The 14,124-nt window shown below is 51.4% G+C and overlaps 2 protein-coding genes across 2 annotated transcripts in view; both read left to right on the top strand.

Annotated features, from left to right (window-relative positions):
• Nucleotides 1–1,043: 1,043 nt before the first annotated feature.
• On the top strand, nt 1,044–8,598 carry casc3 (casc3 exon junction complex subunit). Its single transcript, XM_005747679.2, has 12 exons — nt 1,044–1,265; nt 2,600–2,624; nt 2,711–2,766; nt 2,859–3,089; nt 3,207–3,355; nt 3,623–3,796; nt 3,947–4,827; nt 5,200–5,373; nt 5,527–5,625; nt 5,720–5,886; nt 6,034–6,241; nt 6,780–8,598. The coding sequence occupies exons 1-11, from the start codon at nt 1,080–1,082 to the stop codon at nt 6,178–6,180; spliced, it is 2,289 nt and encodes a 762-aa protein (XP_005747736.1). The 5' UTR covers nt 1,044–1,079; the 3' UTR covers nt 6,181–6,241; nt 6,780–8,598.
• A 1,557-nt stretch (nt 8,599–10,155) lies between these two features.
• LOC102209417 (mediator of RNA polymerase II transcription subunit 15-like) overlaps nt 10,156–14,124 on the top strand; it is a 4,638-nt gene continuing 669 nt past the window's right edge. The window contains exons 1-6 of the mRNA XM_005747677.2: nt 10,156–10,457; nt 12,273–12,366; nt 12,801–12,852; nt 13,393–13,416; nt 13,584–13,748; nt 13,955–14,081. Of these exons, the coding sequence (XP_005747734.2) occupies nt 10,390–10,457; nt 12,273–12,366; nt 12,801–12,852; nt 13,393–13,416; nt 13,584–13,748; nt 13,955–14,081 (530 nt within the window). The 5' untranslated portion in view covers nt 10,156–10,389. The remainder of the gene's footprint in view (nt 10,458–12,272; nt 12,367–12,800; nt 12,853–13,392; nt 13,417–13,583; nt 13,749–13,954; nt 14,082–14,124) is intronic.

Here is a 14,124-nt window from a genome sequence, read left to right as displayed (position 1 = left end):
ATTATCTGTTGGACGTTATCGATGATCTAAAGCTGTGAAACTGTTGTCTCCCTTCAGCTTATTAGCACAATGATAAATGTGTTTACTCTCCTAATAAACTCAACTGTAGAAACAACAGCAGAAGTGTCCTACGTGTGGAGAAATGTGCATCACAGGGTTAACAGAGAGTACAACAGGACACACTGACAGGGAACTCAGGTCTGTGTAAACGGTGGGAACTAACTGGGGATAGGAAATAGACAGGGAACAGCACGCAGGTGAAGACGGTCGGACATACAGGAAGTCAAACTAAAGGTTAAACCTGCTGTCTGGAACAGGCACGCCCTTAAAAAGCACAGATGCAGTGCTGGGCTCCCCTGAGGCCTCGGACTTACTGTAGAGAGGTTATTCTGCTCTGAGCCAGCAGCGCCGTCCAGTGGTGACCGACGGAAACGCGCTACTCTGACGTCTTACCTGTTCCTCAGGTTCCGGTACATACCTGTAAAATATCACCTTTTGCTTGTCACCTGTTGCTGTGTCAAACTACAAACATGTAGATCTTACTGCAGTACAACAACACTGAAACTCACAGCTCAGCTTTAATCCAAACGTGATATAAGCGTGACCTAAACGTTAAAATAAAATAAAATAAAATAAAATAAAATAAAATAAAATAAAATAAAATAAAATAAAATAAAATAAAATAAAATGAAGGGGAGACGCTCACGTTTCAGAACCACCGCCTGCCTGCAGAAAAATCCTGCTAAAGCTTTGCATCATCCATCAGCTGCACATCCAGATACTTTAAATACTTTGAGTGCTTTTACCTGAATACATTTACTTTACTAAAGTCAGACCCGCAGAACTCTGTTTGTTGTTTTTCTTTAGGTTTTTATTACCCACTTTGTTTCGTTTCTGTTGTACAAGTTACGTTTTCTTTTCTATTTATTTATTTGTCGCATTTTCAAGCGTGTTAGTAAAAGTTTACAAACAGTAGATGGCGGTAGAGAGAAAAAGAAGCTCTTAATCGTCTCACTGAAGAAGAACTCGGATACCCATAATCCTCTTCTTCTTCCGTTTCCAACCATTCGAGTCCTAAGATGGCGGACCGGCGGCGAAGGAGGAGGCGCGCGTCCCAGGACAGCGAGGATGACGACGAGTCCGGGTCGGGTTCGGACAGCGGGAGGTCCGGGTCCCCGTCCTCGAAGCCCCGGGGACGGGAGCCCGACCCGGCGGAGCCGGCCGCGAGCCGGGTCCCGGCGAAGAGCGACGTGGAGTCCGAGTGTGTGAGTACCAGCTAGCGGCTAATGTTAGCTCCCAGAGCTCGCCCGGTCCCGGGCGGGAGATCAGAGCCGAGCTTTCCGGCGTTAGAGCATTTATTCCGGGCCAGAGACCCGCTCCGGGCCCGGGTCACTGTGGGAAATGAACCCTGGATAAAACAGCAGGTGACGTGTTCGAGTCCCACAGACAGCTCGGTGTTTGTTCGGCGTTAGCTCGAAGGAAACGGGTAACGGCTCCGTCTGACGGTTCTGGTCCATGACCCCGGGCAGCCTGGCGCTTCGGGCTGGAACAGACCGAGTAGCTCGCTTTAGCGCTTGTGTCCGAACCGGAAAGGCTCAAACTAACACGGACACCAAACGTGACACAACACCAAGGTGTGAGAGTGATGTCCGGGACCCCCGGGCTGGCTGCATCACGCACCTCCCCGTGACCCGAGGTCTGAGAGAGGCTCTGGGCTGAGCCTCCATTTTGTGGCCGTGGGTCTGTCTGAGATCATCCCGGGCCCCTGTGGTGGTGTTTGGCTGCCGTTTTTGGTCCCCGCAGCGAGGGGAAACATGACCGATTCAGTCCGAGCGCAGTGCAGCCTGAGGCGGGTTTACTGGCTCCAGGATGTTTACATGACAACAAACAGCAGATTAGTAAGAACCAATCAGCAGCAGGCTTGTTGATGAGTGGGCTGAAGTGAAATGTGAGTCCTGCCTGTGATTTCAGACCTTTGCTGTGTTTAAGCGCTGTTACTTTGCTTCCCAGTTTCCGGGCTTCATCTGATCTCTGCTCTCCTTCGGGTCGCCACGGCAGCTCTGCCTCCACCTCCTCCTTTCCCAGCATCCTCTGTCACTCCACCCCTCTGCATGTCCTCCTTAACTACATCCATGAACCTCGTCTCCTCCTGCCTGGCAGCTCCATTTTCATCATCCGCCCTCCCTCCTCTGCACATGCTCAGACGCTCTCTGACTCCGAGCTGTCGCTCATTTCTGACGCTCAGTTGCCTTCTACAAATCAAACATCACAGCAGGTCTCACCACCTTCTCATAAACCTTCCTCTTCACTCTGGTAAAGCCTGTTTTTTATCCGGATGCACAGACACAAAATGAATCTGGCTGTTGGCGTGAGATCAGACCGAGCGCCGGTTTGAAGAGACTGACTCTGTGAGACGTTTGATCTTTGAGCTGCGTTCAGACTCTGCTGAAGTAATCCGAGCTGTGCTGTTGGTGGTCTGTACGGCTGAATAACGTGCCCGGCGCTCTGTGACGCACTCGCAGCAGAGCTCTGACACAAAGACGCGTCTGATCCTCGACGCTTTGGAGCTTAACGTTGGTTTTCTTGTTTGTCGTTGCAGGAGAGTGAAGACGGCGTTGGAGAAGGTAAGCTGCTTCTTTGCACCACTCTGAAGTCACAATCTGGGAAATCAGGCCGCTGTCGGGTGATTTCACTCCTCTTTGTTTTTCAGCCGTCCTCTCAGATTACGACAGCGCCGACCCCGAGGACAACGGCTCGCATTCAGAGGTACGACCGCCGACTCGCTGCCTCCTCTCGGCTGTGACGTCACGTTTTAGCCTCTTTAGGGAGTGTTTCTCCTAAAACTGTGTCCTCCTCAGGGAGTGGAGGAGGAAGAGGAAGCAGAGCAGTACAGCGACGAGGAAGCTCCAGCAGCAGCCAGCGAGCCCCAGCCCCCCACTACAGACGGGCCTGTGGAGGGAGCGCAGGGAGAGGAGGAGGAGGGCGGAGAAGCTGAGGAGGAAGAAGAGGCTGGAGGGCGGAGCAAAGAGGAGAGCAAAGCAGAGGAGAAGGGAAACCTAGCAGGAGAGCGACAGAGCGGAGACGGACAGGTGAGACAGGAACAGGAAGTGAGTCTCTGCTCAGGCACAAGGGTAACAAGAGCGAGGGGAGGGATTAAAGACGGTACCTGCTGCCATCTGATTGGTCTGATCTGAACTTTCATACAGGAGTCGACGGACGACCCGGAGACGAAGGCGGGGGGCAAACCGGGGCAGCAGCTGGACGACGACGAGGACAGGAAGAACCCGGCGTACATCCCGAGGAAGGGTCTGTTCTTCGAACACGACGTCAGAGGGCACGCTCAGGAGGAGGAGAGGTAATAGCTCCGCCTCCAGATCAGCTCCGAGTCGTTTAAACAGACATTTGAAGTGAAGCACCGTGTCTGCTACATGCTGCACGCTGACAAACTGAAGCGCTGAGAGTTTAGGGAGGAGTTAGACGGGCTGGAACGCTCCGCCCACAGATTTGCGTCACTGCTTGCACGGGTCAGTCGTAACTGCGCAGGTTAGGGCTCGTTTTTAAAGCCTCTCTGCTGTTACCTCATCGATGTGATGTCATTGATGTCCTCTCCGTCTGTCTTCAGGCCGAAAGGCAGAAACAGGAAGTTGTGGAAAGACGAGGGCCGCTGGGAGCACGACAAGTTCAGGGAGGAGGAGCAGGCGCCCAAGAGCCGCGAGGAGCTGATCGCAATCTATGGTTACGACATCCGAAACGGTGGCGGCCCCGGAGACCGAGGGTACAGACAGCGGAGGCCCAGGTGAGCGGCGTGTTGGCTGAACGTTGAACGTCTCCAGAGCTGCGAGCTTTGGGACGTCCGCGGGTCACTTTGAGTGAGGTCATCACACTTCCTGTAACGAGCGTAGCCGCTGTTGGTTTGATGTTTGACCTCCGTCTCTGTCTCCTGCAGACCGACTTCGTCTCCCAGCAGAGACAAACGGTGGCGAGATGGAGGCGGCGAGCGGCCCGTCCGGTCCTGGCAGAACAGGGGAGGAGGTCTGAACCGAGGAGGAGCTCCTCCACCTTCATCTGTCCACCCCTCCTCTTCGTCGCCATCCTCTGCACAGCGAAGCGGCGTCCCCTCCAGACCGCCTCCCTCCCGTAGCAGACCACCCCAGAGTAACCTGCACCCCCCACCTTCGTCTCACTACAGGAACAATGAATCAAACGCACCCCTGGTGCACCACCGAGAGCGGCCGGGTCCTCGGGCTCAGGCGGAGCCTACAGGGGAAAGGGGAGGTGTCAGAGGAGGGCGAGGAGGTAGGGCGCCCTCTGTGGTCATTGAGGACATTACAGTCAGTCAGGGAGGGGCCACGGAGCAGGACTTGAGCGTTGGCGCCGTAACGCCGGCAGCGTCGCCACAGCCGGGCGGTTACCAGTCCACATCGCCGAGACGCCAGCAGGAGCAGCGAGGCGGCACGGACAGATCTGCATCAGGATTGGCCGCTTCCTCTTCCGGCTCCGACCCCTCCCTTCAGTCGGCAGCAGCGACCAATCGGGAAGCTTCCCCTCCCGCCGAGCGGCCAGTGGAGCGCAAGTCTTACTCGCTGGCTCGCAGGACTCGCTCGCGTCCCGCAGACCTGGGCAGTAAACAGGCGTCTGTGGAGGAGTCCGTTGCCGGGGGCAACACCTCTTCTCCCAGCAACGTGGGGGGAAAGAGCTGGTCGGGTGGAGGCGACGCGCCGAGCCAGGCGGGAGGAGGTGTGACGGAGCTGGACCAGGACGTGGCTCGGCTCAATCTGGCCAGGCAGAGCTGGAGCCCGACCTCGTACGTGCGGTCTGAGATGAGAGGTGAGCGCTTTTACACCGTCACCTCACAGGTGGCGCTCACGAGTCAGGTGGTTCATGCTAAATGTTGACTGAACAGCTTCACCTGAGGCGGCGCCAAAACAAATATGTACACCTCAGTGATCTCTGGTCCCTGTGAGGCTGAAACACCGGCAGCTTCCTGATGTCTCACATTCTTCTTCTCTCTGTAGATGTTTGGCTTTTTCTAACTTTATCATTGCTCTGAATTCTCATGCAGACTAAATCTTACGTGTTCCATAAAAGTCAACATTTGAATGTTGTTGATGATGAATGTGGCTCCATGTTGGGCCCTGTTATTTGGCGCCCCCGAGCGCGTGTGGTTGTCTGTCGTTAAACCAGTCTCTCTGACCGCAGGCCTTCCTAACCCCCTGCACATGCCCAGCGGCCCGCCGCAGTTCTCCAGCATCGAGGAGATGGGTGTTGGCAACAACCGGGCCAAACGCTACTCTTCCCAGCGACAGAGAGCCGTGCCCGAGCCGGCGCCGCCCATGCACCTGGGAGTGATGGAGGGACACTACTATGAGCCCAGTAAGCCTAAGATCACGTGACCAGCACCACATGGCTACGTCACATCAGTTTCCAGCTGTTGTGAAACACCGCAGCGTCCTTTTATGAAAACGAGCTGCTGGAGAAGAAAACGTCGCCTCGCTGTGATTAACCTGCTGTCATTTTCTGTCTCAGTGTCGTACCAGGGACCAATCTATGCCCACGGGGATAGCCCCGCCCCCATGCCGCCACAGGGCATGCTGGTGCAGCCTGAGATGCACATCCCGCATCCCGGTAGGTGGAAATGAAACATGCATGAAAGAGTTCGGGTCTTACGAGGTCAATGGATGTTTTCACGCAGTGACCTCATGTCTTCGTCTCTGTTAAGGTCTCCATCCCCACCAATCAGGAGGCCCCATCGCTAACCCCGCCCTATACGGAGGCCCACCAGTGTCTCTTTCACCAGGGCAACCACAGCAACTGCTGCCACCGCCTTTCTACCCTCCACCGGGGGTCATGACCTTCCCCTACCCCACCATGTACCCAAACCCACAGGTACTGATGTCAGTTTAAAAGGTGGCGTGGAATTCACTCTGATTGGCTGTCTTCCTGTCTTTGAGCCTCAGTTTGTGGCCAGTGTCGTGTTCTGTGCAGGAACAATAGAGTGAAAGTTTGATCCAGGAGCTCTCTGATTGGTTGCAGGGTCAGACCCAGGTGACCTACGGAGGCGTGACGTACTACGACACGGTGCAGCAGCAGGCCCAGCCCAAGCCTTCGCCCCCCCGCCGCACATCCCAGCCCGTCACCGTCAAGCCCCCCCCTCCAGAGGTGCCCTTTGCCTCAGAGTGACTCTGCCCCTCACCCCTCCCTGCCACTCCATCTCAGCCTCGCTCTGGTCCAAAAACTGTAGGTGAGTAACACCTGAGGGGGGGGAGTAGTGGGTGTTTTTAGGAGGCTAATGCGAACGAGGAACGCCGCCCCCTACAGGTGGGCACAGGAAGTGCACAGGTCGTTCTTTGTAGGCTCAGGCTACGTCCACACGTAAACAGCGTTTTGGGTTCACGTGTTGACGAGGAAAACGTAGGTTTAGCCGCACATCGTCAAACATGTGCGCCACTGATCAAATTTACAGACTTCTGATTGGCCAACGTGTTGACACGGTTTGCATTATATCGCCACCGGCAGCTGTGGCGTGTTCTTCACAGCGTTTGACTTCGTTTTTTGTGTTTAGGTGTGGACGCAGATCCTTTTTTTTTTTCCCAACTGTACGTGTGGACGTAGCCTCAGTAAGAACTGTGACGGAGGAGAAACGAGCGAGACGATGCGCAGGCACAGAACTGATCCAGGACTCGTTATCAAAGTTTCATGCTTTAAACTAATCAAGTCGTTTAAACAAAAACAAACATGATTCTTTTTTCTTTGATGTTCGTGTGTCCCTCTGTCCGCAGGAGCGAGGTGGGCGGGTCGGTGAGGAGCTGCGGTCCAAAAACATCCACCATGGTAAAGGAGGGAGGGCGGGATGGAGACAGGCTCCGCCCACAGCATCACTGGTGGATTCAGACTTTCTCCCCTTTTTTTTGTTTTGTTTAGCCCGTGTAGCAGTCGGGCGGGTCGGCGGTTCGATGCTGTATCTTTGAGCAAAATGGGACTGACGAGTTGACGAGGAGTCGACCTCGGCGCTGTCGGTGCTCTCAGAGTATTTTTATTTGTTTTCTGTTGAATCTTGGAAACGGTTTTCTGCGTCAGGCGCTCCTCCTGCAGGAGGACGCGTCGTCGTCCATCCGTCGCAGTTACAGAGTTTGAAGACAGCTCGGCTTGTTTTGGCTTCTGCTCAGTGCTCATTCCTCTAACTTTAACGTGTAATCAGCAGATAAACATGTAATAAACGGTTAATAACACTTTATAAAGGTGCGGTAACTCACGTGGGCGCTCAGAGGTGCAGGTAGAGCAAAGATCGCTTCCTCCGTGTTCGGACGGCCGTAGTTTAGCGAGACGTCGCGTGTGTTTCAGCGTTCAGTGAAACTGCAGTTCAAACTTTAAACGAGACTTCAAACCTGGAGGAAACAAAAACAGCTAGAATCAAATCCAGAGCTTCTCTCTGACAGCATCACTGCAGCTAAACGCACTCAAACATTCCTGAATGTTTATAATCCGGATATTTTGCTGTGTTCCATCACAGCAGTCTCACACGTGTGACGCAGACGCGTGAGACTCGTGAATAAACTGAGTTTAGCGACTTGTTTCTGTTTAAACGGATGGTTTTGACATCTCTGAGTGTTTTTGAGCTTCAGGAAAATAATTCCAGCTTCTCGTTTTTCCTTATTGTAAAGATTCAAACTGCAGACCTGTGATGGGGGCGGGGTTTAGGGTCCAGCATTAAAAGAAGAGTTATGTATTTTGTGATAAATGAAGAGAATAATTAGCAGATTAAACATCAGATAGTTTAAGTTGAATTAAGCTGAACTTTCCTTCATCCTTTATGAAGGCCTCGAGTCCTGTAACGGCGCCGCGTCCCTTTAACGTGCGGCTGTCTGCCCTCCTGAGCGTACACGTGTCACTTCCTGTGGGTAGGTGGAGGCGGTTCGTGTTGCTGTGCAGGCGTACGTGTAAATAGAAGCTGCAGAGTAGAAACATATTCTAATAGGCATAGAGGAGCTTCGGCAGGGACCTCGAGCGAATCGATGGATGATGGAGAGCGGCCGCGTGGGTTTGGTTTCCTCTGTTCTCACGTCTGTTTCTTTGGGTTTATTATCGTTGTTGTTGTTGTTGGGGGTGCGTGCCGCCTCGTCTCTTTGTTTTCTGCACGCAGGAAGCTCGAGCTAAAACTTGATGATGAACGCCAGGCTGTCATGTTTCTGTTTGTTTGCGCTCCGTGTTCTGGGAGCTCGTGGTCGGACGTTAGCGTTCCTCCTCTCGTTAAACTCGGGGAGTTGTTTGACTGATGGGTGAGGACAGAAGCGAGTTGCCGTTAGAAACGCCTGCCGTTCAGCCCGTTAGCAGGGTCGTCAGGAGAAAACAGGTTGAATTTAACAGGAACATTAATCGTTCCTGATCCCCGTGCTGATGTTTGATTGGGGGGATTCCTCTGATGGCGGGGCTCGGATTCAGTGGGAGGAAGTCGGGGTTTTGGTGCTTGCATCAGAAACGACACCGCTCTGATCTTCGTTCACCTTCATCGGAGGAGGAAGAGGAGGCCTTCGGCTGTGACGGTAGCTTCAGCTCCAACCGTTAATGTCCACAGATGTTTCAATAAAGTTTAGAGACGTCTCCTGTTCTCTGGGTCTTTCTCTTTGTTCTCTCAAATAAATCCTGCAGAGCTGGAGTTGGGCTGACTGCTGTGACCTTTGACCCGAGCCGCCCACACTGCTCACTGTAGCTATGTCCCAATTCATAGGCTGCATCCTTCAGAGAAAGCCTGAAGTGAGCGGCTGTGAAACGGGACGGTCGAGCCTTCAGATCTGCGTCACCGCTGTCTGGGTGGAGTTTAATAAACTCGCCGTCTGCTCCTTTCTATCTAAAATATATCAGGACACCGGAGGAAACTCTCGACCGTCTCACACTTCTGTTTATCAGTTTTCCGTTTGACGTTTATTCAGCGGTGTGAAAACTAGAACTTTAATCTCAGCCACACCGATTTACTCACAAACAAATGAAACACTGAAAAAAACAAACAATAACATTTTTAGGTTGTTTAAACGTGATGTATGAGTCACTTAATCTGAGCAGCCAAGGACCGCGGGGGGTTTGAAAGCGATGTGCCGGGAGTCTGGGCGGCTCCAGTGACCCTCGAGCTCCCGGTCAGCTTTGAGCTGGTGGGTCACAGACATCCCTGAAAACGTCGCAGCACTTTTGCAAATATGTGGTGTCTTGATAAACAGAGCAGACATTTGAAGTTTACACAGCTACGTTCTCACCAGGAAATATGTTAAACGTTTATTTTGTGACCCAGAAAGATTAATAAGAGTAACATTAACGCTAAAGGCTGCCGCCATTGTTGGAAACTGGAATTGGCTGGGCCACACTATGAATTCTGGGATAGGTGGGCCACGAAGGACACACCCGATCCATCCTTCAAATCTGGGGGAAAGGAGGACGCATTTGGAGGAGTCTTCGAATCGGGACAGCCTTTGTCACCTGGCTGTGATGTAATTGGCCTATGAATCGGGACATACCTTGTGACCGCAGTTGTTTTACAGTGATGATGATGACTGCATTGATTTGGTTCTGTTTCTATGTGGAGAACGTCGTCGTCCACGCAGAGGGTCAATAAAGAACCTAAAACATGTTTCTGCTCACTGTTTAGATTTATTTATTTTTTAAATAATTTTAAATCCAGCAGAAGCTTCAGGAGGGATTTGGGTTCAGCACCAGCAGTTCTTCAGATGTATTCAAATCAATCATCCAGCATCTGAGCAGGACGCCTCCTGGGCGAGCCCGGTGGATCCAGAACCGTCTGCTCACATCCTGTCGGTCCACTCTGGTGTCATCAGGTGTCGCTGAGGTGTTCAGGACACTGAGCGGCTGATGGGCAGAGCCACAATGAGGCAGAATCATAAAATCACAGACTTATATAAAAAGCAGCCAGCGTGCTGTCAGTGTTTGACTCTGCACTAATTATTCTGGAGCCTCAGTGTTTGTCTTTTGTTTGCTGCAGCCAGCATTCACATATTTTGTTTCATTTATTTAGATTTTTGTTTTCCATGAATAACAGTGATGATGAGAGCAATGCAGTGAGTCAGGTGTCAATCAGCACCTGTAAAGAAGTAAACATCTCAGACAGAAGCAAGTGAATGTGAAAAATGATCAAAATGGACATCACAGCAGTCCCTCTGCAGTCTGGGGTTCAGGCTCCTCAGTGGGGGTTTGGGGGGTCTCGTTGGGCCCTTTGTGTCCTCGTGGCCGCCCCAGTTTTCCTCGGTGCAGTAACTATTCCGTCCAGCAGGCGGCGGCAGCGCGTATTGACTCAAGCCGCCATTATCCCGTAGTAGAAGGAGGAAGAACAGAGGGGAAGCATCCAGGAATTCTGCCACAGTTCTCCTGAAAAACCTCCTCTGCGCCATGGAAATGTCGGGAGCGGACAGCGACTGGAGGAGCCCACAGTTCCGACAGAAAGTCGTGGCTCAGATGTGAGAAAGTCTCTGTTGTTCTGTTTAATGTCACTGTTTTGGTTTGTGTTAGCCGCTCAGGCTAAGCTAAAGGCGGCGCTGTTAGAAAATGCGTCATGTCTGAGCAGGCGTTTAGAAAACGTTAAATTAAGAAAAACCGGTAAAAAAGCAAAGCGAGCTCGGATCTGATGACACGACGGGACACAGAGGACGAAAGGTCCGGATGGTGGCTTCTATTCGGCGAAGAGAAATTGGACAAAATGACGCTAACAGATCATTTCTGTCAACTTTCATTGTTAGCACCATTAGCTGCTGAAGCTAATGAGTTACAGTTATCTGCGCTGTGAGAACGTTCACCTGCATGACTGAAAGTCAGGCTGTGTAGTGGGAATAAGCGGCTACAGTCAGCGTGAGATCACGTGACTCTTCTGCTCGTACACAGTCAGGAAAGTAAAAAACAAGCAGCTCAGGGCTGCTTTGGTTTAACACGGGAAAGGTCGCCGGTTCGAAACCGGAGGATTTCTTCAGGTGGGTCGTGAACATGTGTGGATTAATTCCTGAAAGCAGCGGATTACAGCAGTGAGGTCCTTTTAATAAAGATTAGAGTGTCCCCATCTTTATAGAGAGAAATGCTGCTCATCAGGCTGAATGGGTTCAAATCCACTGTCACAATGTTCCATTCACTCCTATAAGGGACGCTGAAAAAAGGCAGACCTGAATCTAAATAATCTGAAAGAGGTGTTATGATCAGTTTGAGTCAGGATACTCTGTTGATCCTGGGTTCAGATTAGGTTTAAAGTGGGCACACTGTTTGAACTGTCCTCCAAAGGCTTCTGATACAGTGCATTGATGTACTGTCCGAGTAAAAACAGAAGCAATAGAGCTCAGCGGAGCAGCAGATCATAGTCTTCATCCAAACTCAGTGCTGTGGAGTCTGTGAGGTCGTTCGTGTCATTTCTAGTGGAAAGAAATCTGTATGTCGATGTAAACAACAGCTCCTCGCGGTGTACCACAAGGCTCTGCTTTAGGTCCACTGCTGTTTTCCACCTGTGCCGTTTTTCCTTTATGCAGAACAGGGAACATTATTGTTGACGGTGGGAAAGATCCAAAAGCTTTTGTTGCATTTAGGAAAGACGTGACATGTCCTTTCTGCCAATAATCTAAAAGTTAGCGAGGTCTGAAAGCATCCGAACATGTAACGTCGGACCAAAATATACGAGCATAGGAACCTCCACTCTGTCCCACAGCAGCAGCAAACAGGTCATTTATAGAAGCTACGTCGTTATTTTTCATCATGATTTAGACTTTTTTTCATTATTAGGTATCAGAACCTGTAATATACAAAGATTACAGCAAACAGCTGGCACGTGTGACTAGTTTAACTGTTGTAGAAGAAGATTTGGATAACAAGTGCTTTTATTTCAATAAAGAAGATATAAAACCTGCCCTCGCAGTTGTAACAAAATGAACACATTTTAATACATTAATAACTTCCTGTAAAACACCTTTCCCGTTCAGCTACGTTTCCCCGGCTCAGCGATCCTGACGTCCCCGTACAGTCTTTATCCGTCAGGATCCTTATCCACATGCAGACTGTGGTGTTCCAGGATTGGTTCAGCGTTGCGATTTGAGCCGTGTTAACTTAACGTGTTCGCTGCTTAGAGTCGTTTCTGTGGTGTCTTCTCAAAGGTCCGGTTCATGTGCAGCGTCGTGGTTTTAAATTATGCATGTGATGCTCACGGTGAATGAATGAGTGTAACTGGGGAGGTGGGGGTGAATGCAGAGACCAATGAAGATATCAAGGTGTGTTTGTGACGATGAGTGTGATTCCTGCAGCGAAGAGGCCATAAGGAAGGCAGGAACCTCGAACACCACGCACAAGTCGGGCACGGACATGGAGAACCACGTCTACGTCAAAGCCAAATCCAGGGTGAGTCCCGCCCACCGCCGCCGCGTCTGGATTAGTTACTGCTGACGCTGCTTTCTGAAAATGATTGGCTTACAAAAGAAGTGAAAGTCGTTACTGATCAGTGTTAACGCCACCTGCTGGGCAGGTTTGAGGGGACAAAACAAACACAGGAGAGCCAGATCGCACCAGCAGACTGGTTATTAAACTACAAACTGGGACCGTTTATGAGTTATTTGATCAGCCTTATTTGTGGAAGCAGATCACTGGTTTTAGAGGTTGTTTGAAGCTAGAGAGCTGCATTTTTTATATCACGATAAAATGCAGAATAACAGAAGCAGGTTTAATGCACACTGAAGTATTTAAATGAAGCCGTGAATGTCGCCGTTCTCCTGAAATGTCCTCGAACGTCGTTCAGTGAATGTAAATTCTGCACCATGTGTCTGGTTTTTCCTCAGGAGGAGTATTTATCTCTGGTGGCCCGGCTGATCATTCACTTCAGAGACATCCGTGAGTATCCGAGGAGCGCATCGTGCCTTAGTGATCGCAGATCAATGACCTGTCGCCGATCTTATGGGTGAAGCTGGCGTTGGACTGCAGGTCACAGTCACGCACTAATCTGGTCGTTTGTTGCTTTTGATTCATTTGAGCATCAAATTCAGGAAAAACAAGAAACACAATTTTATATTTCATGTTAGAAAGACAATGTGCTCAGCAGTCTGAGAGCAGAACGCACCCTCACTGATTTACCTGCCGGCAGGCAGGAAGTGAGTCTTTACAGACTCCATCCACAAAAGCAGAGTGAGCAGGAAGTCTCGTTCCTGTGGGTACAAACGCTTTTTCAAATCAGCAAACGTGACTTTGACTCACATCGCTCATACAGCAACCTGTAAATGTCTGCTGTTTATTCACACCTGTGCTGTTCAGAGAGGGGGCGGAGCTTGTCTCCACATTCATATAGAGGAGTTGTTTGTGTATTTAGCTGAGTGGATCTGCTGCTCAGCCCTGAATCCTTGATCAGAGTTATTGACGGCTGTGTCCTCTCTGCAGATAAGAAGGCTCATGGAGGTTCAGGTAGGTGGGCTTCGTGTCTCTCTGGTCTCCCCTCCCCCGCCCCATTTGTTTTCTTTGCTGTGTTCTGTCCTCTGCTGGACCGGTCTGTACCGGACTCATGGCGTTCATGATTTCTGCTGTGCATGTTGGAGCTGCTTAATATGGTCTGTTGTCTACCCTTCTGCTAGATCCCATGAATGCCCTGAATACCCTGACAGGGGTTGGAGGGGGTCCTGGCGCCATTGGCATGGGGCCTCGCCCTGCCGGTGCTCCAGTGGGTGGCATGGGGGCCATGGGGCCGATGCAGATAGGCCAGCATGCCATGGCAGGGGTGGCTGGAAACCCACAAGCCAGTGAGTGTTTCCTCCATGTGGTGTTTGCTGTAAATGCACATCTTCCGAGTGTTCGGTGGAGGCTGGCTGCGTCTACATGCCACGTTTCGGCGTCAGAGCCGGCCTGATTTTCAGTCTCTGCTTTAGCACGGTGTGTGTCTGAGAGTCCAGAGCTGGCCTCGCACGCTGGCCCGCTGCTTCATCTCCCCCTCTCTCTCCCCCTGCAGTCGGCGGACCGGGATCTATGCAGCAGTTGGTGCAGCAGCAGCAGCAGCAGCAGCAGAACGCCATGCAGTTCCAGCAGTTCCAACAACAGCAGCAGAACGCCATGCAGCAGCAGCAGAACGCCATCCAACAGCAGCAGCAGCAGCAGAACGCCATCCAGCAGCAGCAGCAG

Source organism: Pundamilia nyererei, unplaced genomic scaffold, assembly GCF_000239375.1.
Source record: "Pundamilia nyererei isolate P.nyererei 1_Seehausen unplaced genomic scaffold, PunNye1.0 scaffold00202, whole genome shotgun sequence".
NCBI classification, from domain to species: domain Eukaryota; kingdom Metazoa; phylum Chordata; class Actinopteri; order Cichliformes; family Cichlidae; genus Pundamilia; species Pundamilia nyererei.
Note: the sequence above shows the minus strand (reverse complement) of the source record. Positions and strands in the feature narration are given on the sequence as shown.

What these genes read in the sequence shown, in the direction of transcription:
- casc3 (XM_005747679.2), top strand. Translation starts at nt 1,080, where the DNA reads ATGGCGGACCGGCGGCGAAGGAGGAGGCGCGCGTCCCAGGACAGCGAG. An exon ending in GCGACGTGGAGTCCGAGTGT is followed by an intron (nt 1,266 to 2,599) that starts GTGAGTACCAGC and finishes TTGTCGTTGCAG; the next exon opens with GAGAGTGAAGACGGCGTTGG. An exon ending in ACAACGGCTCGCATTCAGAG is followed by an intron (nt 2,767 to 2,858) that starts GTACGACCGCCG and finishes TGTCCTCCTCAG; the next exon opens with GGAGTGGAGGAGGAAGAGGA.